Genomic DNA, 22239 nt, shown 5'->3' on the forward strand with positions numbered 1-22239 from the left:
AAACAAAGCTAAATTACCGTTCATTATTGGTAATTCAAGATTTATAAAACCAAATGCGACTAATATTAGCTCCGTATGATCCGAAAACTTTGACAAAACGCAGACCTTCCAAACCTAGACAGGGTTTCTTGGCGCTTTGATAGTACCTATATCGCCCTCTGAATCTCATTTATAATAAAATATGTTGGAATAGTAAATGCAAAAATATTGCTGCCCCAGCCAGCCAGGCAGCCAGCAATCATACCTCGCCTAATGCAAATTAGGCTGCATTAACTTGCATCCAACATGTGGTGATATTGTTATGTCATTAAGTGTATTCTAGCTGCTTTTCGATCTGACGCAAGTAGCCTTACTTTTACTTTACCTTCGGCGGTTATTCCATTGGTTGCCGAAACATTGATCTCTTGGCCCACTAATGTCGGTGAGGTTTTTAGCTTCCATAACTGAGGAGTGCGTCACCTCTTCTGTTGCTTCCTCATCTTCTAACATTTAGCTTGACTGTTCTAGTTCCTCATCCTTTTAGTCACCGGAGCGTGAACATGAGTCATTCCTTCCCTCTACCTCTGTTCCTTCTACATCTGCTAGGAATCGCCGTAGCACGACTTTATCTTGCTTGAAGGAAGTTAACACCAGGATATCTTCTCTAACTAGAAAAACTTCCTGATTGTTTGCCGTGGAAGTTTTCATCTTCCGCAAGCCTAAATAACTTTCTCTTCCACCATGGTGGATCGTTATTCTACGGCTCTAGTAAAAAAGTTATACTCTTTAGAGGTGGCAAAATGAAGAGGCAAGTGATGAGATGAAAATTTTTTTTTTAAGGTATAAATTGGTGGAGGAGGAAGCGAGGATAAATGCAAACTGGGCTTCCTGTTCCTGATTAGCGAGAGGTTGGTCTGAACGAATTTATTACGCTGAATCCGGTAGCAAGGACCTGCTCATCAGAGCTGAAGCTGTGAAAAAAAAGGATTAATAGAAGGAGCAGCAGCACGTCCAGTGGCTGCAGGAATAGCAGATATGGTCAGACTGCAACAGAAGAAGTTTTTAATGGGGAAATGGCAGTTACTCAAACATTAAGTGTCAGTCGGGATGACAGCAGTGGCAGGAATGGAAAGAACATGACCAAAGTTGGAGGAGGAAATAGACTGGCAACAATGCTTTCAGTGTCATTTCTTGGATGTTTTGCAGCGCAAATGACTCTTCACTACTTTATGCAAAACTCAGTGCTCACAGGAAAAGCGACGGAGAAAATTTCCACTGAATAATGAGGAAGCAAGGAAGGGGCAGACTGACTCTGAAACTAAATGATATTCCACCAGAGATTTTCACTGTAACAGTCCTTAGGCATAGGGCATTCTAAGCTAGACTTTAGCTTACTGATTTTGGATCTGGCTTCTTATAGTGCCACTTATATCATATATAACTCGCCCAGACTTGTGCACCACGCACAACATGTGTCCACCTCATTCAACACAAAATGGCCACAATACCATGTAAATACTTCAAAACATGAGGAAACTCTATCAAAGGCGCTCATTGAAAACTCAATTAAATCTGTAAACAACATTTATTCAGTTAACTGTATTATCCGGCATGTTATGTATAGAAACTTAAGTCCGGAAACTATTTATTCAAATGATTTATCATAATTTCCTGTGCAAATTGACTAAATAAATGACACATATTTTGAAATACAGGTTCGTGGTACGAAAAATTTCAGATTGGTAGGGTACAGTAAATACTGTGAAGTTTTGCCACGTTTTCTCCATAATATTTGCTTCCTTTTTACGTTAAGTGTAGGTAAGGTACATTATTTGCAAAGTCGCTATTAGATAAAATCTATTTTAGATAACCTCCGAACCTATCTGCTGGTCAAGTAAAACCCATAAACTCTTAAGATAAAGTGAAAAGGCCTCGGCTTTCATTGTTTATTCTTCTCAGAAAAAAATATAATTTGCTGTTACTGTATCGGAAACAATGTAGTGCTTTATGAAGGAAATCACTACTGGAAGAAAATCCTGATTTACCTCGGCATTTAATTTTAAATTGATTCTTGAACAACCATTCATTGATGTAACGCAGCTGTCGTAATCTTTAAGATCGTATTTTATGAGAGAAAAGCGAGAGTTTTTGAATAACTGAATTTCCTTGACGGTTCTACTCCAGACGAGAAGTTTAGGCAGCATTAGGGTTGAGCGGGAAGAGAGAAGGGGGTCGGGGGAGGGGGGGGGGGCGTTAGATGACAATCCCACGGGACTCCCACCAGCAGTTTTAAAATCGGTAATGGTCTACTCGTCTGGATCGGGGAGAGGGAGACTTCTGTGCCAATAAGATTTGTGCCTAGGCATAAGAGCAGAAAAAGGAAGGGTTATGTAATGTATGCATGTAGGAGAAAAATTCAGCAATTAAAAGGATATTATCTGCAGTGACCAGTCTCTCGTCTCTTTTGAATCGATTTATCTTTTAAGATCCTGCTAAGGTGTATAGAGGTAATATTTCTGAATTTATACCATTTTAATCATAACTATTATTTTGATGAGAGATAAACTTAATTTGTATGTATATATATATAATATACATACACACACACATATATATATAATATACTTATATACTGGATATATACACTATATATATGTGTGTGTGTGTATTAAATTCTTGTCAATATATAAATTTTAAGCGAAAGAAAGGTAACAAAAAGCCTTGATTACATTCCTCTAATTTATGCAATCAAATAGTCGTTTAGGATATAAATAGACACCGTAATTTTAATCAAGAAATTCGCGGTACGAGTATTGGATCAATTAATCAATAGTTAATTGTTTTCTCCAAATCGAAAAACTGAAATTGCTACATTGCTTGCACGAAAAAGAAAGCCTTCACGATGATTCAAGAAAAGAAAGAAAAGAGACTTCACATGACCCCAAAATATTAGGCAGAAAATTAACCATGATGACCCCTCTTCAGCGAAATTGTGGGTTATCCATTCTAGATAAGTAACCCCTTGGACCATTTTTAGATCGTTCATGGCGGGTGGGGTTTTTAGAAAATGGGAAATGAAATTTTTCTTCGAGGTGAAAAAAAAGAAAGATCGTGCTAGTGGAAGAAGGTCATCCGAGATTAGTTTCGGCTGTATTTCAAGAGCAAATGCGAAGAGGTGAATATAGATGAATTAGAAATACATGAAATCAAAGCCTTTAGAATTCGGATCGAAATGTGTTGCATCACCGTCATGAAATTAAGTCGTTAGAGAAAACGGAGATACTAATGACAATTATAATTGACTAAGAATTTAGAATTCGGATCGAAATGAATTGTATCATCGTCATGAAACTAAATCATAAGAAAGAATGATAATGTTAATGGACTAATTTTAGCTCTAGAGGCTGCGTTGTTTTGTAAAGGAAATATGAGACATGGATTAGGTAAAAGAAATGTGGGTCGACAAAAAAATCATACAACTGAAACTCAAGGGAAAATGTACATTATTGTCGAATATTTTGTATAATACACATTCTCTTTTTAAAAGAGCTTGTATAATATAGAAAATTACAAGTTTTATTTCATTTTAAGATATTTTTGTTGTGTATGTGCTTCATTTTATATCGCTGAAAAAACCATAAATGCCAGGAATTATGAAATGATTTGACCCTTTGTCGTCAAATCATTTCACGTAAAGTTTTGGCAAATGGTTTACGACTCATGTGAGTCTTGACAACAGGTTTACGAACGTAAAACAAGTCCAATATGACTTTGTAAATGACCGGGAAAAGTTTATTTATTTATTATTATTTTTTTGGTTTTGCTTTCTTCCCTTCACTGAAGTAAAAGTAAAATCTAAATTGTTGCTTTTTTTTTTTTTGGGGGTTTTGCTTTCCTCCTTCAGAGAGTGAAAATAAAAAAAAAATTTGTTGCTATAAAAAATCGCCCCCCTGCTTTGTAAACTTATTTTCTGGTATAAACCATATATGTACTTGTGGTATTCACCTCAATAAATGGTAGCATGGACTGCCGAAATGTCGAGATAATAATAATAATAATAATAATAATAATAATAATAATAATAATAATAATAATAATAATAAGAAGAAGAAGAAGAAGAAGAAGAAGAAGAAGAAGAAGAAGAAGAAGAAGAAGAAGAAGAAGAAGAAGAAGAAGAAGAAGAAGAGAGAAAAAGATTTTCAGATGTTATCACTTTTGCAGTGAGTGATTATGGTCATCAAGTGACTTGCTCTGTCTAAATGCTAGCAAGACATGGACAGTGATTCTTTGTCCATATAATGGTCATCATCATTAGCATTGTTAAAGTGATAACAACTGAAAATGTTGGTATCTTATACTATCTCATGCATTATTATTATTATTATTATTATTATTATTATTATTATTATTATTATTATTATTATTATTATTATTCGCCAAGAAATTCACAGTCTCGTGAAAAACACGTTATATAATAAAAATCCAAAATTATATAGTAAACTGTATTACTATGTAAAAGATAAAAGCAACGACTTTCGAACACCTGAACCTTGTTCCTCATCTTTCCTTTTGTCTTTCACGTAATAATACAGTTTACTATATATTATTATTATTATTATTATTATTATTATTATTATTATTATTATTATTATTATTATTGACATATAAGTAGCAATCACGTCCTGATCAATGCAGGAGACAGCAAGACCATTCTACGTATAGATTTTCCCCCAAAACAGAATTCAGTGGCTTACGGGGAATCAGAATCCTGGAGTTATTGTTTCTTTCCAGCGGCTCCTCACGTAACTTCTACTGTATTAGGTCATACTGTCCGTCCCAGAGAGACAAGGAAATATTCAAATTTTATATGACAATCTTCACTGTTTCTGCTGCCCCTGGAAAGTTGTGTCGTTTGCTTTACCTTTAAAAGTTTAGATAGTGAACTGGTTTAGTTCAGATTGAAAGAAAGGAATTTATACTCTGAATTTTTGTTGCTTAAACTTTCTGTCGGCTACGTTATATATCTCTTCAAGTTCATCATTTGTCAGCATTTTTATTTTAACCTGAAAAATATAAAATATAAGCAGAATGACATATATATACTTTCACTGTTACTCCTCCGTAAATGTTTTTCATCAAATAGAAAGTGCAGGGAAAGCACGGGGAAAACTTTCAACCTTATAATAGTCTCTATGGGTATTAATTTGACTGAAGTTAACTTCATTTTACATCGAAAACCAATGGTCATATTAAATAATGTGCCCGTCAGTTTAATATTTATCGGCTGTTTTGTATTTGCTTTTACTTAAAAAAATATCCATTTCCATTTTATATCTTATACTTTCTTCGACCGGGTTCGTTTTGAACTTGTTACTGAACTAAATATTTCATATTTAGAGGTGTGAAACTAAGTGTAGTATTTGAAAGTACAATCATTAGATATATACATGCATTCATTTGTTTATTAGTTTTTCTCCTTACTCTTCTGTTCCTTCAGTTACGCTCATCACAATTGGAGGAATGGGAAACTTCGGTTCGTTAGGGGGCGACAAAGCCAAATTAGTATTTTTTTATTTTTTTTTTTGCAACTTCCTCCCTCTGTGTAGGGGAAGAGACACCTGAGGTACTTGTATTGTCTTTTAGTAAGGTTGTAATATTTTTTCAATAAGATTGGAATATTTTTCTAATAGTATTTGAATATTTTTTTTAAAGGTTGGAATATTTTTTTTCATAAGATTCAAAAATTTTTTGATAAGGTTGGAATATTTTTATGTTTTTTTAATAAGGTTGGAATATTTTTTATATTTTTCAAATTAGGCTGGAATATTTTTTTATAAGGATTCGAATATTTTTTTAAGTTGGAATATTGTTTATATTTTTTTTTAAAAGGTTGGAATATTTTTTTTTTTATTTTTCAAATTAGGCTGGAATAATATTTTATTAGATTAGAATATTTTTTTTAATAAGGTTGGAACATTTTTTATAGCTTTTTAATAAGGTTGTAATATTATTTTTATATTTTTCGAACCAGGTTGGAACATTTTTATGATAGGATTGGAATATTCCTAATACGGCTGGAATATTTTTTGATGGGCTATATCATAGCTGCTGAACTGTTGGAGGTTAATAGTCTTCGTTTGTATTTGTGCGTTGGGAAATATGCGCGTCCTTCTCTTTTCTTGATTTGCTTGTTTGCTATAATGCGGAATTTTGTATTGTCTGTATCGAAAAATATACACTTTTCTTTTTTACTGTACTTTCAGTTTTCTGTAAAAGAAGACTATTGAGATGGTTATTTGTCTGTCCGTGCGTCTGGCACCGCTATTGGTGCCAACAACGCAGGCCACCACCGGACCGTGGCTGAAAGTTTCATGGGCTGCGACTGAGAGTTTCATGGGCCGTGACGGAGAGTTTCATGCAACATTATACGCTGTACAGAAAACTCGATTGCGCCAAAGAAACTTCGGCGCATTTTTTACTTGTTTAATTTATATTTAGTCATTCTTTGTCCCATAAAATTCATACATAGCCTACATAAGTAGATATTAAGTTTACCTGAGGGATAGAGCAGGCTCAGTATATTTCCGTGTTATGAGTGTTGCAGAATAATTTTCCCATTGGAATTACATTTCCTTCAAGTGTATGACAAGCATTTGCTTCCAAGGGGACAAGTTGATGGAAATATACTTTTAGATGTTAAAGTTAAGTATATCCTTAGTTTTACCAGACCACTGAGCTGATTAACAGCTCTCCTAGGGCTGAATGTTGCAGTGTTGCAACATTTAAAAGAGTAGGCCTAATGATTTAGGCATTTTACTTTGAAGTGTTTTGGATATCACATTGAATTAGTAGTAACCACAAGATTTTAGAAATAACGACGATAATGAAAATCAGACTTTGAAATTCCCAGTGAAGATCATATCCCACATAAATACGGGGAGGGATCCATTGCGTATATACCTTTTTATATTTCAGTTACAAGAGCGACAGGTCTCCGAAGCTCTCATTTTGAAACAAATGTATTTTATATTTTTACTGAAGGGAATATGTTTTGACGGAAATTTGTTTAAGCATCGCCCTACCTCTTTATACATTTCTTATGGAAAACTAAAGGTTATAACAAATTCGTGTGGCCTTCATAGTATAAAGAATGACCGAAATACGGATTCTTAGTACCTATATGAAATATTAAACAATAGGTGGAGGCCTGACCTTAAATTCTACAAGCGTTATTCTCCGTAGGGGGTAGCGCCGTCAGTGCACCTCATGAAGTGCACCGTAAACATTAATTAAGGTACTTTGCAGCGTTCCTTCGGCCCCTATCTGCAACCCCTTTCATTCCTTTAATTGTACCTCCGTTCATATTCTCTTTCTTGCATCTTAATTTCCACCCTCTCCTAACAATCCATTCCTGTTACAGCTTTCAAAACTTTTTACTCTCAATTTCCGTTTCAGCGCTGAATGACCTCATAGGCCCCAGCGCTTGGCCTTTGGTCTAAATTCTAAATTCTGTTCTATATATATTCTACAAGCGTTATTATCTTGAATATACGTGTACTGATAATAGGACAGCTAAAGCGATCATCCAAGCACTAATAGATAGAGTCCCCGAGGCCCTGCTCCCCTTCTTAAAGGGAAGTTGTCGGAAATCTGAAGGACCTGAAATATGCTTAACCCGGCTTTCTTATGCTTAACGATTTGAAGTAACCCGCGACTTGTTTCAAATCATCAGATATCAGTATCATCATGGGATGTATTCGGTTATTTTGTTTTTGAAAATTTGTTTCCTGTAAATACGTCGTAAAATAAATAAATAGAAAAAATTTCCATTACCATTCTGCTATAGAGAGTTCAGAGGCGGTAATGGTTTCAAGTTATTTACCGTCATGATTCGGCAAAAATTTAGAGAAAATGACTGATGCACTGAATTATTCCTCTAATAATTAAATGACTTGCGATTCCAATTAGCGTGATGATTTTTTATACAGTTAAATTCCGTAATAGCTGTTTATTATTATTATTATTATTATTATTATTATTATTATTATTATTATTATTATTATTATTATTATTATTATTGGTGAAGAAATCCCCAGTGGTGTAGATGTCAATATATATTTTAGAAATACATATACAAAGAAAGCATTCGAGAACCTGCTCGATTCTCCTCAGGATTATTATTATTATTATTATTATTATTATTATTATTATTATTATTATTATTATTATTAATGAAATAACGTAAACGTTCTTAGCACTTATATTACGACTACTAGTATTAACAATACCTTATTGATTCTCATCACAACTATTTTCATAATAATCATAAATAATTGCTAACATCATCATGATCATCGTCATCATCATTAGCATACTGCCAATTAACATATTATTAGAGGATCGTGTAAACTCATCTTCATACCTTAAAAAAAAAATTCGGTTCGGGAGTTTCAAACAACAGACAACGCTGAAGTTACGAAGTTGCAAAGTCTTGCACAAACACATTAGCAGCCAAAACATATCGGTGATCTGGGAGTTAAAAAATTTGGTAAATCCAAACGAAAAAAAAAAATGGATCGAACAATAATGAATAAAGAGCCCCCTTCCCTTTCATCATGGAGCATGTTCGATGACTATCGCTCATCACTCGAAATTTTCGCTAATGAGTAATTTTCTCGAGGTAAAAAGACTCTCCATTTTTTTTTCTAATTTAGGTTTTTAATGAAATAATCACCAAATCGATTTCACATTTTTTTTTTTCTAAGTTTCTCCTTTCATCAGATTTCATTGAGATAATAGAAAGATCTCTCACCTCAGTAGCCTTTTTTTTTTTTTTTGGGGGGGTTGTTTCATTGTGACCCATTTCCACTTGCACATCCCCTTCTTCTATCCGAGAGTGATGTGTGGTATTGGAGAAAGCATCAAATTTTAGGATGAGGTTGCCAGCCCTACACCCATGCCCCCACCGATTGAGGTACCAATACATTTTTGTACATTCTATTTTGCTGCTTAGCAGTTGAGTATCGTCAGTTCAAGGATAGGTGACCTGTGATTGCTGGCCAGCAAAACAAGTGTTCAATACTGAACTGTTACCTCAATCACTGGTGACACGAGCGTCGGGTTAGCAACCGCATCCTAAAAATCAATGCTGAAAATCACTCTCAGATTTAAAAGGGGATGTGTAAGGAGAAGTGGGTCACAATGAAACCCAAAAGAGGCTGTTGAAGCGACTGATCTTCCTTCTATTATCTCAATGAAACTTGATGAAAGGAGAAACCCGACCAAAACAGGTGAAATCCATTTAGTGATTATTTCATTAAAGTCTAAATTTAAAAAAAGAAAAAGATAAAAAATGAGTCTTTTTCCTTCGGGAAAAAAGCTCATTAACGAAAATTTCGGTTGATGAGCGATAGTCATTGAATATGCTCGATAATGAAAGGGAACAGGGCTCTTTATTCATTATCGTTCGATCCTTTTTTTTTTTATTTTCGTCCTCCATTAGCGGAAGGATTGGCCAAATTTTTAAACTTCCAAATCGCCGATATGTTTTGGCTGCTAATGTGTTTGTGCAAGACTTTGCAACTTCGTAACTTCAGCGTTGTCTGTTGTTTGAAACTCCCGAACCGGATTTTTTAAAGGTATGAAGATGAGTTTACACGATCCTCTAATAATATGACAATGAAAGGATGGTAATAATGACGACGCTGATGATGATGGTAATTACTACGATTATTATGAATATAGTTGTCATGAAAATAATTAAGGTATTGTTAGTAATAAAAGTCGTAATACAAGTGCTCAGAACGTTTACGTTTTTAATAATAATAATAATAATAATAATAATAATAATAATAATAATAATAATAATAATAATAGTTACAATTATTACGTTAATTTCATTTTATAACACCGTGGTTATAAAAAACCACGACGCTAATGGTAATCGCATGTAAACTAAATATTAGAGGAACATTTTATGGCATCAGTCATTTTCTCTAAATACTAAACCAATTTGTTATGAATTATGGTGATAAATAACTTGAAAGCATTATTGCCTTTGAACTCTCAAAGGCACTATGATAAGGGAAATTTGTTTGTATATTAATTTACGACACATGTATAGGACATACTTATAGAAATCAAAGAAACCTAATATATCACATATTGATGCTCAGTTTTTATTTCAAAATTTCCATTATATTGTTAATATTTCCACACAAACACACACACACACGCACATATATATATATATATATATATATATATATATATATATATATATATATATATATATATATATATATATATATATATATATATATATGATATCTGACTCGTCAGGATCAAACACAGGTCTTTCAATCGAAAGGCAAGTTTCCCTCAGGTTCCAACTTCGTTTATGACTTGTGTGGCCTAGTGGGCAGCGCCCTTGCCTTTCAATTGAAAGACCTGGGTTCGATCCTGATGTGAGTCAGAAATTTATTTCTATTCCACACGTGATTGTGCGTTGGTTATTTCTATCTTAACCACTCAGAAGGGATAATTCGAATGAAATGCTGTCAACTGGATCATTGCTGAGTCGGGAAGGTGGGGAAAATACGCTGGTATGCAAGCAGTTAGCTTGCCCAGGTAATTCCTTGGGTGCAGTTGCCCTTAGGTTCCAACTTCTTTTGTGATTTGCGTGGCCTAGTGGACAGCGCCCTTGCCTTTCAATTGAAAGACCTGGGTTCGATCCTGATGTGAGTCAGAAATTTATTTCTGTTCCACACGTGATTGTGTGTTGATTATATATATATATATATATATATATATATATATATATATATATATATATATATATAAGATATACATATATGTGTGTGTGAATGTATGTATGTACACACACACACATATATATATGTATGTATGTATGTATGTATGTATGTATGTATGTATGTATTTATACTCAAGGTGACTTATGAAAACGCATAATGGTTATGGTAGGTGTTGCCTCCAAGATTAAAATTTATTTTTGTTTAGGATTTCATGTTCAGAATCAGCCCAGGGAATAAAAAACCAGATGAACTTGAAATACTGGAGAAGAAAGTGTGACTGAACAACTTGCTACTGTGTTTGACACACGTCTCTCATTTAGAGATGTACGAGCGTATGTCCGCGTGTCTCTTATGTCTTTTGTCCAAAAAGGCAAAGAACCATATATGAGGACCTTCTTTGGCTATGTATCTTGGTAAGATAAATCTAACTGTAATAATGTGTATATATAAATTTTTGTCACAATTTACTAAGCATCGTGAGCAGGTAAATTCCCATTCTGTCATATACCTAAAGCTATACCGGTGACCTCCCCGTAGGTGGGTAGTGCCGCCAGTGCACATCATGCGGTGCACTGTAGGCATTACTTGAGGATTTTTGCAGCGTCCCTTCAGCCCCTGGCTGCAAACTCTTTCATTCCTTTTACTGTACCTCCGTTCATATTCTTTCTTTCGTCTTACTTTCCACCTTCTCTAACAATTGTTTCATAGTGCAACTGCGATGTTTTCCTCTTGTTACACATTCTCACTGTCAAGTTCCCTTTCAGCGCTGAATGACCTCACAGATCCAAGAACTTGGCCCTTGGCCTAAATTTTATATTCCATTTTCATTGCTACCCTACTCGCATTGCTACCCCAATGCTATTTTCCTTGCATTTTAATACAATTTTTTTTTCCCTTTTAATAAATGAGATCAGTTCTTTCTGTATTTCTCCTTATCTTCTCTTACTTCCTAATGAGCACCATATTTTTTGGAAGCCTGAATTTCAAGTCACTGGCCCCTGTGGGCTTGTTCTTTATGAATATGGATCATCTTCTGAATAATAATAATAATAATAATAATAATAATAATAATAATAATAATAATACATTCTATACCGGTGAATAGGTCGATGCGCAGGCGCACAATGTACGTGTGATTGATATATTGGATACCAGCGTGTATTTGTAGGCAAGATCAATCGCGCCCCAGAATTCGTTTCCAGCGCAATTTCTGGTCTTTTGCCTATCGGTTCCTTCCAGACGTCTGGCGGAATTGACCGACGCCAGTAAATTACAGGTGAGCAAGGGAGGTTGTGGTGGTGGGTTGGGCCGGGGGCGGGGGCCAAGTGCTTGCGTGACGTCCCAGGTGAACCGTTTGGGGATTGTGGAATATTTCTGTATGTGTGTTTTACTTTTCTTTGCCATGTTCATATTTTCTGCTTTTATCAATGATTGGTTGCCACGTCGTTTCTCCATACAGTGTTTAGATGTAGACTTTTGTTCGATTACGTAATATCAGTTTTGAAAATGTTTTGTTCAAATTGATAGACGCATTCTTAGGGAAATGGAATTGTTGAAAAAAAGTTGAAGATGTTAAGATGAAATGGTTGCTTATATACGTAGTGTAAAAATAATGGAGAGGTTTAGAATAGTGGAGATGCGTTGAAGTGATGGTAAAATTTGACACGCGTGAAATGGATCAGTGGATTTTAAGACAGTATGGTCATGTGGAAAAGAATATATAGGAGGAGTGGGAGAGGAACACCTACAAAACGCTGGATGGGTGGATGAAAAGGCATAGGACAGGAGGGAAATGACTTCAAGGGAGACAGATATGTATTGTACAGTTCTGTATGTGCTGCTTAAGAGTCCATTGTGTAGGCGTACGAAATGGCCATCATTAGGGAAGTTTTCTGCATAGGTGCTTCATCCATAATTCATCAGTTAATGTATTAGTGTCTTAGTTTTCTCAGTCCCCACCCCGCTCCTCCTATTAGAGGATGTGATTGCTAAATACATACCTACAAACTTAGAAGCTATTAAAATACAATACTGAAAACTGAATATTATACAAAATAATAGCCAAAATTGAAGGGCAGGTATTATGGAAAAAGGTGGAAAATGTTTGACAGAATGATTGATTATAACCTAAATGAAAAGATCTGATCTGGAGGGAAAATGACTCTGACGTCAATAAGGGGCATTTCCAAAAGACACTGACGCTGATTAATTGTCATAAAAACAAGAGAAGAATGAAAGGAAGAATGTCAGTAAAAAGCGAACCCTAGCGGTTTAGAAAGTCTGGAGAGAAAACTTTCCGCGACGAGAAGAGGTAAGAAAAAGGGCAAATGGAAAAGGAGGGAAAGTAGTAAAGGGGGTTTGGAATTTAATGGAAGAAAATGTCGTTGGAGTTGCATTTGATGTGAACCCTGGAAAGTTTCTGACAGGTTTTTGATGTGAACTTTTGAATGCTCTTTGACGTGAACGTTATTTTGAAAGAATTGCCTTGCAAACGCTTGCTCTGTTATGTTACTTTTCCAAAATTATCAATATGTTAACTCTCTGAAAAAGCTATTTGAGCCCTGGAAAGCTTTGATGGGGAGCCTTTGCAAAATGTTTGATGTGAATTAAAAAGTATAGTCTTGCAAACACTTGCTCTGTTATAATAATTTCCAAAATTATCTAAATGTTAAGTCTCTGGAAAGCTATTTGGACCCTGGAAAGCTTTGATGGGGTCCCTTGAAAACTGTTTGATGTGCATTAAAGTCAAGAACTATGAAATGTTTTAAAGGAGATATGAGCTATAGAATGTTTTTAAGGTGATACATAAACTGGATTTTAATGAAAACCTTTGAATTATATGCAATAAATTATTTGAACCATGACATTTGGATAAGTATTGAATATCTGTTAAATGTGAAAACTCAGATTCTGTTGGTAAATATATATATTTTTTGCGGCATAGTGTGCGGTAACACAGTGTATTGCATTATTAGCAATAGAAGTATTCAACATGAAAACTGAAGTACAGTGTGCAATAACTTCTGAGTACGGATTGGGAATTATTCAGTAATTAAGTTTCTTATTACGAAAATTAATATTCTCTGGTTAAAGGAATAATCTCGTTTGTAAAACACTGAACACACAATGTGATTAGATGAATACATTTTTAATATTAGTAACCTAATCCTATTTCAGTGTCCATAGAACGTATTCATATTCCGAAATCGATTGCCAAAAGGGATAAAGAAGTGAACGCCACAATCTGATAGAACGTCGACGTGCTATTAGTGATGCTGTGGGTTTTTCAGTCTTTAACTTTAATGAAGCAATTAAGACTTAATAAAAAAAAAGAATACTGCTTTGGTTTCCTCCTAGAAATTAACTGGCATTTGATGTCAACCAAGAAATAATGGTAAATTGTTCTATGAGTTAGATTTGAATGCAAACATTGGACTTAAGTTATCCCTAAAGTAGACGTAAGTAGGCAAAGAGGTTTTGATGATGAAAGTACTCGTACGAGAACTTTTGTTATTATTATTATTATTATTATTATTATTATTATTATTATTGCTTTATTTGGGATTCAGAAATAGATTAAATACTTATACCACCAGAACACATCACGCAGTCAGTTAATGGAAACACGAGCTCACTAGACGAACAACTTGTATTGAGGCAGTACACGTAAGCAGACACTCACGAGAGCCAGGAAGAGAGAGGAGAGAGAGAGAGAGAGAGAGAGAGAGAGAGAGAGAGAGAGAGAGAAGGCGGAAGCCATCCCGATGAGGATATGAAATCAAGCTTTATGAGAGAGCGTCCGCGTAATGGAGTTTTGCATGATGAGAAAATTTACATCAAAGTTGTTTCTCGGCTTCCGACTGAGTTATTGGGGATTCTCTCTCTCTCTCTCTCTCTCTCTCATCATCCTTTCTCTTTTGATCTTCCTGTTTATCAGACATAGCTTTTACATCAAATAGTTTATATGTTTCAGAACATAAAAATCTCTCTCTCTCTCTCTCTCTCTCTCTCTCTCTCTCTCTCTCTCTCTCTCTCTCTCTCTGCCAACATCCTTTTTCTCTTGATTATTCCGTTTTTCAGACATAACTTTTACCGGCCATCCTAATGATTTACCAGCAGTCTATTTTGTTTTCAAACAGTTTATATGTTTAAGAACATAAGAATATTCTTCTTCTTCTTCTTCTTCTTCTTCTTCTTCTTCTTCTCTCTCTCTCTCTCTCTCTCTCTCTCTCTCTCTCTCTCTCTCTCTCTCTCTCTCTCTCTCTCTCTCTCTCTCTCTCCGGAGTGAATCAGGGTAGCAATTTCGAAACAGACGTATTATCTGCAGTTAAGATTGATGACGGCGATAATTGCCTTGATGATGACCGTGATTGTACCGGCGCCATTGTTAATTGTTCCGTCCTTTGTTTCGTTGACATTTGCCAGGAAAGTCACTGAAGGTCTAAGTGGCCGTATATAGGTGTATGGTTCCCTCTCCCTATGGACGGTCTGACTGATTTTATTTTCGATTCCCTTCCCCTCGTAGGGGGGGTGGGGGTAGTGCAGTCATTGCACCTCATGCGCGGTGCACTGTAAAGCATTACTTAGGGTTCATTGCAGCGTTCCTTCGACCCTTAGCTGCAACCCGTTCATTCCTTTTACTATACCTCCATTCATATTCTTTCTTCCATCTTGCTTTCCACCCTCTCCTAACAATTGTTTCATTGTGCAACTGCGAGGTTTTCCTCCTGTTACACCTTTGTAACCTCTTACTCCCAGTTTTCTGTTTCAGCGCTGAATGACGCGACAAGTCCCAGCGCCTGGCCTCTGGCCTTAATTCTATATTTCAGTCCAGTCGATTCCCTCATATTTATTTATTTATTGATCACCTCTTCCTATATTTGTCTCTCTCCGCGGGGTGATTGCCCTCCGAAGCCCGCTCGGGTTTATAGTCTGTTGACTCTGCCTGTAAGGGTTTTCAGCTGAGGATTTCAAGACAGAAAGGAAGTAAGACCTGTTGTCATAATTACTAACAACTGCACCGAAATCCAGAGTATTCAAAACTTGCAACAGACCATACCAGTCTGGCCTATTTGATTTTTCGTTGCAAGAATAAAATTTGATGTAAATTTAATCACATAACAGAGGACACTTGAGAATTGTGTGATGAAAATTATGAAGAATATGGAACAATGTATAATTACCAGATTTTCTATAGTATATAGGCAATTCTAGTGATATGTGTATAATGCTTATTTTCCAATATATCCTTAATCCTGTTATGAAACCATGAAATATTTGAGAACCCTTAATAATCCACCTTTTAAGTTGCATTGTAAATTTGTCTTTTGCTCGAACACAAATGACGTGAAGCTGACATTATTAATCTCTCGAATAATTTTAAATTTAATATTATTTATGTAAATTTCATTATTGTTGATTTATATAAATTTTACAGCTTAATAGCATATACTTTTGGGAATTCATCCTTCCAGTAATTTTTAAGCACGAAAATTATTTAGCACGTTTAAAATTATTCCTTCTGAAAAAAAAACTTCGGGTAAAATACATAGGTCTTAAAAATTATTTGGTATGCCTTTTAATCCTTACCAAAGTGCATATCTAAAAGATGAACGTGACATAAACTTTAAAAATTATGTATTCATTAATATGTAAGACTTAAAAACTGTCGGATAACATATATATATATATATATATATATATATATATATATATATATATATATATATGCATACAAATACACATGAATATATATATATATATATATATATATATATATATATATGTTATATATGCATACAAATGCACACACACACACATATATATATACACACCAAACAGTTACAAGTTAATAATTCATGAAACTAATATTATCTGATAACTTTTAATCATTGGAAATTGCTTTCATTGCTTACTGCATGCGTTGAGTTGCTGAGAAAGATGACCGCTTAGCAGCAATTTCGTAAGACTGCAAAAACGACTTGAAAACTGGTTAGTGAAATGGAAAAAATGGGGAATAACCTCCACGACGCAGCAGCATCAGCAGAAGCAGCAGCCTTCCGGAAATCAATCGTAAAATGCAGCGGGAGGACGACCCCCATTTCGGGGCCAATTCCGCCCAATGAATTATTGCCGCGCGTATACCCGACTCGCCGGGTAAGATTTACGAGTTACGCTGGTCGTATTTGATATTTCGGCTCCGTGCTCTATCAAGGAGGTCGTATCTCACCGGTTAGGGAGGGAAGCTTAAAAGCTATAAACTGTTTTTGTTTTTCCTTAAAGGTGTTCGTTGCTTTTATTTGTTTGAATATATATATATATATATATATATATATATATATATATATATATATATATATATATATATATATATATTTGTATGTACATCTCTGAATGTATATACAAATGCACCTACACATGTATTACAGTATGTATTCATATTTATATTTTATGTTTATGGATTGATGGTAGATATTTAATTTTTAGTTTACTGTAAACTTGGACAATTTCCCTTACTTTTCCCACGAAAGATTAAGTACTCTCTCTCGGACAGAAGTTGCCTGGACACAGACTTTTCCCGTCTCCTTACTTGTTTACCTTATGTCTTGCTATTGCCTTTTTTTTATCCCCAAACTTCCGTTCCTTGTCAACCCCATCTTTAACATCTTTTTTTTATCACCATTTTTATTATATCCCTGTCTTGGCCATTCTCTTCTTCTGGCCGAGTCTCCCGTAGAAGAAAAAGGGAGAGAGAGAGAGAGAGAGAGAGAGAGAGAGAGAGAGAGAGAGAGAGAGAGAGAGAGTTTTCTAACATCGGCGTTTTCTCCCTCAGTTACGTGTGCCAGCAAATGCCATCGCCTCCTTCACTCTACGGAGACAGCGCTCCCAGTCTCGGTCGAGCAGTCAGCACGGACGGTCTGCACTCTCCTCCCGCTGTCGGTGCTGTGAGTAACCGCGTTCGATTTATGTTACCCCTTGAACAGTGGTTTAGTTATGCCCGTCAACCTTTACTCCATTCTGTGTTTTTACCTTTCTTGTGTGGATCTTCAGTGTGCCTCTCTTGTCCTTAATTGTGAGTATTCTGTTTCTTGATTTTTAAAAGAAGTACCTTCTTGTACGCGTTGCAGTAATGCGACGTACTCTTCTTTTTATAGTGTGTAGTAATTTATCGGTGGAGAGAACTTGAGTTGTGGCGCGTGAGTGGCGTGGTGTGTATGTGTGCGTACCTGAGGTTTTGTTGTATCTCTTTAAATAGTCTCACATATCTTTAAAATGTGAACGTGGCAACAGTGCCTACAAAGTCTGGTAACTAAAAGGCGAAATTGCTGTTATCCTTGAAAACATGAGCATGCAAGCACCTATGGATGAAACATTTAAGGACGAAATCAACTGTGGAAAAATATCCTTTGTACTCCTGAATAAATATGAAGTTAATTGGGCACCTGGGCCTTCCCCCTCCCTTCCCCCTCCCCACCCCATAACAGCAACACCTGTGAACTAATGGACCGTCCTTCCTCTCCACGTCTCCTTGTTAATGCTGATTATCATGGTGATAGTTTCCAGACTTTTTTTATTATTATTACTTACGAGCGAAGAAAAAACTTTCAAAGCCTTCTCCAGACTTGGCTGAGGGACGAAAGGGTGGAGGGGAGGGAGAAGGGGGCGGAGTAGTCGGAGGAAGGGGGGTGAGACTCCACAGGTTTTTGAAGTTTCTAAAGAATCGAAAAGGCTTCGCAGTTTATAAACAATTCAAGTTTTTTTTTTTTTCACGGACGTACTACTTCCGACATCTCTGTGGATCCTAATAAACATATCTCTTATCTGCTCTCTCTTTGGCCCTCATGTCATTTCCTCGTCCACCTATATACTGTATATTCCTCCTTCCGCGTCCCCTGCTTAACTTCCGCATCCTCTCTCTCTCTCTCTCTCTCTCCTCTCTCTCTCCTCTCTCTCTCTCTCTCTCTCTCTCATCAATGTCCTGTCTTCCTTCCATCACAATGTCCTGTCTTCCTTCCATCACTGCTTCTCTCTCTCTCTCTCTCTCTCTCTCTCTCTCTCTCTCTCTCTCTTTTTACGAATGACTGTTTTTTTTCCGTCATCCCTCCAGTGCTCTCCCATAGTTTGTGTATGTATATGTGTCTGTGTGTACGTACGGTTCACTTCATTACCTCGCCATGATAGGGGTGTTTATTGTTTATAAGTGAGTAAACACTTCATTTAGCCAGTGTATAATGACCCCCAAGTCGATTCACCAAACGAGTTGCACTTACGCTTTTAGGATGGTGCTGCTTCTCCTACGATTTTTCACTATTTTTTTTTCCTTTTTACAAATCAGTTTTTCTTTTTACATCCACGAAGTCCATAAAGTTATAATGGAGTTTGACGGAGTTGATTTTAACATCTTTTATTTTTTATTTGCTCTACATCTTGCTTATTAAGGATGCACCACCATATATCGTTGAGAAAAATTCTTAATGGATATAATCTGCTATCTTCCCCCTTCTGTTTTAGCGCCTCGGCGTCTTAGAAAAAACTTTTAGAAGTCCTAATTCGCTTTTGATGTTTCATAAAATTGGATCGCTTTTCTTTTTTTTGTTTTGTTTTGTTTTGTCTGAGTTCGCGGAAGATGAAGAATGATAGTTGCCATGGGTTCTAGCTCGTATGCGAGAGTGCCAGGGTTCGATTCCCGGGCGAGACAGGTCGCATCAGGCTTGTTCAGTTATAACATCCCCAATGTCTTTGTCGACCTTAGCAGTGAATTGTCTACTGGGTAACTAGATGACTGTGGTGGATTGCAGTCAGGGTGGAAATAGACTTGCAGTTAGGATTTGTCTTGGACATTCTTCACACACACACACACACACACACACACACACACACACACACACATATATATATATATATATATATATATATATATATATATATATATATATATATATATATATATATAAATACACACATATAATGTATGCATATATATATATATATATATATATATATATATATATATATATATATATATATATATATATATGGTTTTATCTTGCAAAGCCTCTATCTTATTAACAAAAATATAATAAGGATTCTTGGTATTAAAAGGTGTAAATACTTGCTCATCGTGTTCATATAGCAATGATGAAGGGCTTCATCTCTTTGTGGAAGTGACAATGGGTGCCGGATATTGAAGAGTGTTTTTTTTTTTTTTTTTGTATGTAGCTGTTACCCTACGAGCACAGAGGATGCGGGAGACCAAGCGAATTCTGGGTTGGAGCAGTGCGTAGCGAAGCTTGTGATGAATGGCTAGATTGGATAAAGATGGCACAACCTGGCTTTGGGTAGTAAATTGAACTGGGATGCATCTTTCTCTTTTCCTCCTTACAAACGCTCGCTCGCTTGCAAATAAATGTTTCAATTGTCTTATATGCAGTGTTTATGGTGTGTGTGTGTGTGTGTGTGTGTGTCGATATGTGAACAGAGAAAGCCTCCTGGTCATACCTCATAGGTTTTCCCATTTACACGGCGAGGAAGTGTCAGGTTATCTAGATTGCAAAGGTTTTCCAGTTTACATATGGTATCACCAAGGGCAGGAACGGGATGAAAACTGTGGGACTCTATTTTCAAGGAAGAACATTCCTGGTCGCTAGATATGACAGCAGCTGGCTAAGCAATCTGTATCCTTTCTATCCTTTTCAAACGGTCCTTCGGAAGAAAGGCATTATTTCATCGTTCAGATTTGCAGAAAATGCTCCGTGGGGGGCTAGTTCCCTCAGTGCACCTTCGGCCCCTAGCTGCAACCCCTTTCATTTCTTTTACTGTGCCTCCTTTCATATTCTCTTTCTTCCATCTGACTTTCCACCCTCTTTTAACAATTGTTTCATAGTACAATTGCGAGGTTTTCCTCCTGTTACGCCTTCCAAAGCTTTTTCCGTTTCAGCGCTGAATGACCTCATAGGTCCAGCGCTTGGCGTTTGGCCTAAATTCTATATTCTATTCTATTCTTAGCAGAAAATGTATGCTGTTAAGTTCTTGAGTCAGCTTATGGTCTAGTTAAATTATCTTCATCATCTTGGTAGAAAATGGAACAGGGGATCAATGGGACTATCATGTTGGAGGAGTCTTAATTTTTGGCATTTTTTTTCAGAGACAGTTAAGTTAATAAGTATACCCTAGTTTAACCAGACCAATGAGCTGATTAACAGCTCTCCTAGGGCTGGCCCGAAGGATCAGATTTATTTTACGTGGCTAAGAACCAATTGGTTACCTAGCAACGGGACCTACAGCTTATTGTGGAATCCGAATCACATTATAACGAGAATTGAATTTTTATCACCGGAAATAAATTTCTTTAATTCTTCATTGGCCGGTCGGAGAATTGAACGCGGGCCCAGCAGAGTGCTGCTAAACCCAAGACCTTGGAGATCACTGTCAGTGACGGTTTCTGATGAGTAACTCTTACTTTTCTTTGACGGCACTTGAAGGGAAAATTTAGGCTTTAAACTGAAAAGTACCTGTTTCCTGGTGACAAGCAGAATGTATTGTTCGACGTAAAAAAACATATATGAACCGATTCATAATACTTTATATTGGTTAGGTATAGAACATAATAAAAAAAATATTTTTCGTAGGGAAAAATCATATGGACCAGTTGATAATACTATATCTTGATAAATCATAGAACATCATCAATGTTCTGCTTGTTATGCTGGATGAGTCAGTGTTTTACCCCGAAGTTCTTTTTCCAAGAACTTTGATGGACTTCTCCTAAGGGCTAGGAAACCGAGTTTCCCTTTGCTCGACTTTAGGCCTTGGAGGGAAGGCGTGTTTCCTTGTGAAAATTAAGGATCTTTTACACTTTTTAATATCAAGTTTGTCCGGTTGAACGAGCTCTCTTTCGAATTCATTCTCTTTTCATAAGCCGTGGCGGCATCTAGATTAATGTCTTTCCCCAGTATGTTAGTTATTCTGATCTAGATATTTCCTTGGAAATTTTAACATGTTGGTAGAATTGCAGTCAGTTATGTAGAAAACCCAATTCACTAGTTTTGAAGAGGCATTTGCAAGAATTGAGCCCCATTTACTAGCCCTGATGGCAACAATGTTAGCAGTCAGTGTCTATGAAACACAAACTTTTCTTTGCGCGAGATGTATCTGATTCACTGGAGTCTGGTCTCTCCGTTGGGGGAAAGTGCCATCAGTGCACCTCGAGCGGTGGACTGTAGGCATTACTTGAGGTTCTTTGTAGCGTTCGTTCGGCCTTAGCTGCAATCCTATTCATTCCTTTTAAAGTACCTCCGCTCTGATTCTCCTTCTTCCATCTTACTTACCACCCTCTCCTAACAATTGTTCATAGTTAACCTTTCAAACCTTTTACCCTTTACTCGATTGTACCTTTCAGCATGAATGGACCCTACAGCCCAGCGCTTTTTACTCTTAATTTTATATT

General features: G+C 36.1%; 1 protein-coding gene across 5 annotated transcripts in view; it reads left to right on the forward strand.

Moving 5' to 3' along the window:
- LOC136836045 (uncharacterized) overlaps positions 1 to 22239 on the forward strand; it is a 490804-nt gene that overhangs the window by 338899 nt on the left and 129666 nt on the right. For all 5 annotated transcript variants that reach the window (XM_067099927.1, XM_067099930.1, XM_067099931.1 and 2 more), the window contains one exon: positions 17626 to 17737. In XM_067099927.1, coding sequence (XP_066956028.1) covers positions 17626 to 17737 — 112 coding nt within the window. The remainder of the gene's footprint in view (positions 1 to 17625; positions 17738 to 22239) is intronic.

This window comes from Macrobrachium rosenbergii, chromosome 56 (assembly GCF_040412425.1).
Source record: "Macrobrachium rosenbergii isolate ZJJX-2024 chromosome 56, ASM4041242v1, whole genome shotgun sequence".
NCBI lineage: Eukaryota > Metazoa > Arthropoda > Malacostraca > Decapoda > Palaemonidae > Macrobrachium > Macrobrachium rosenbergii.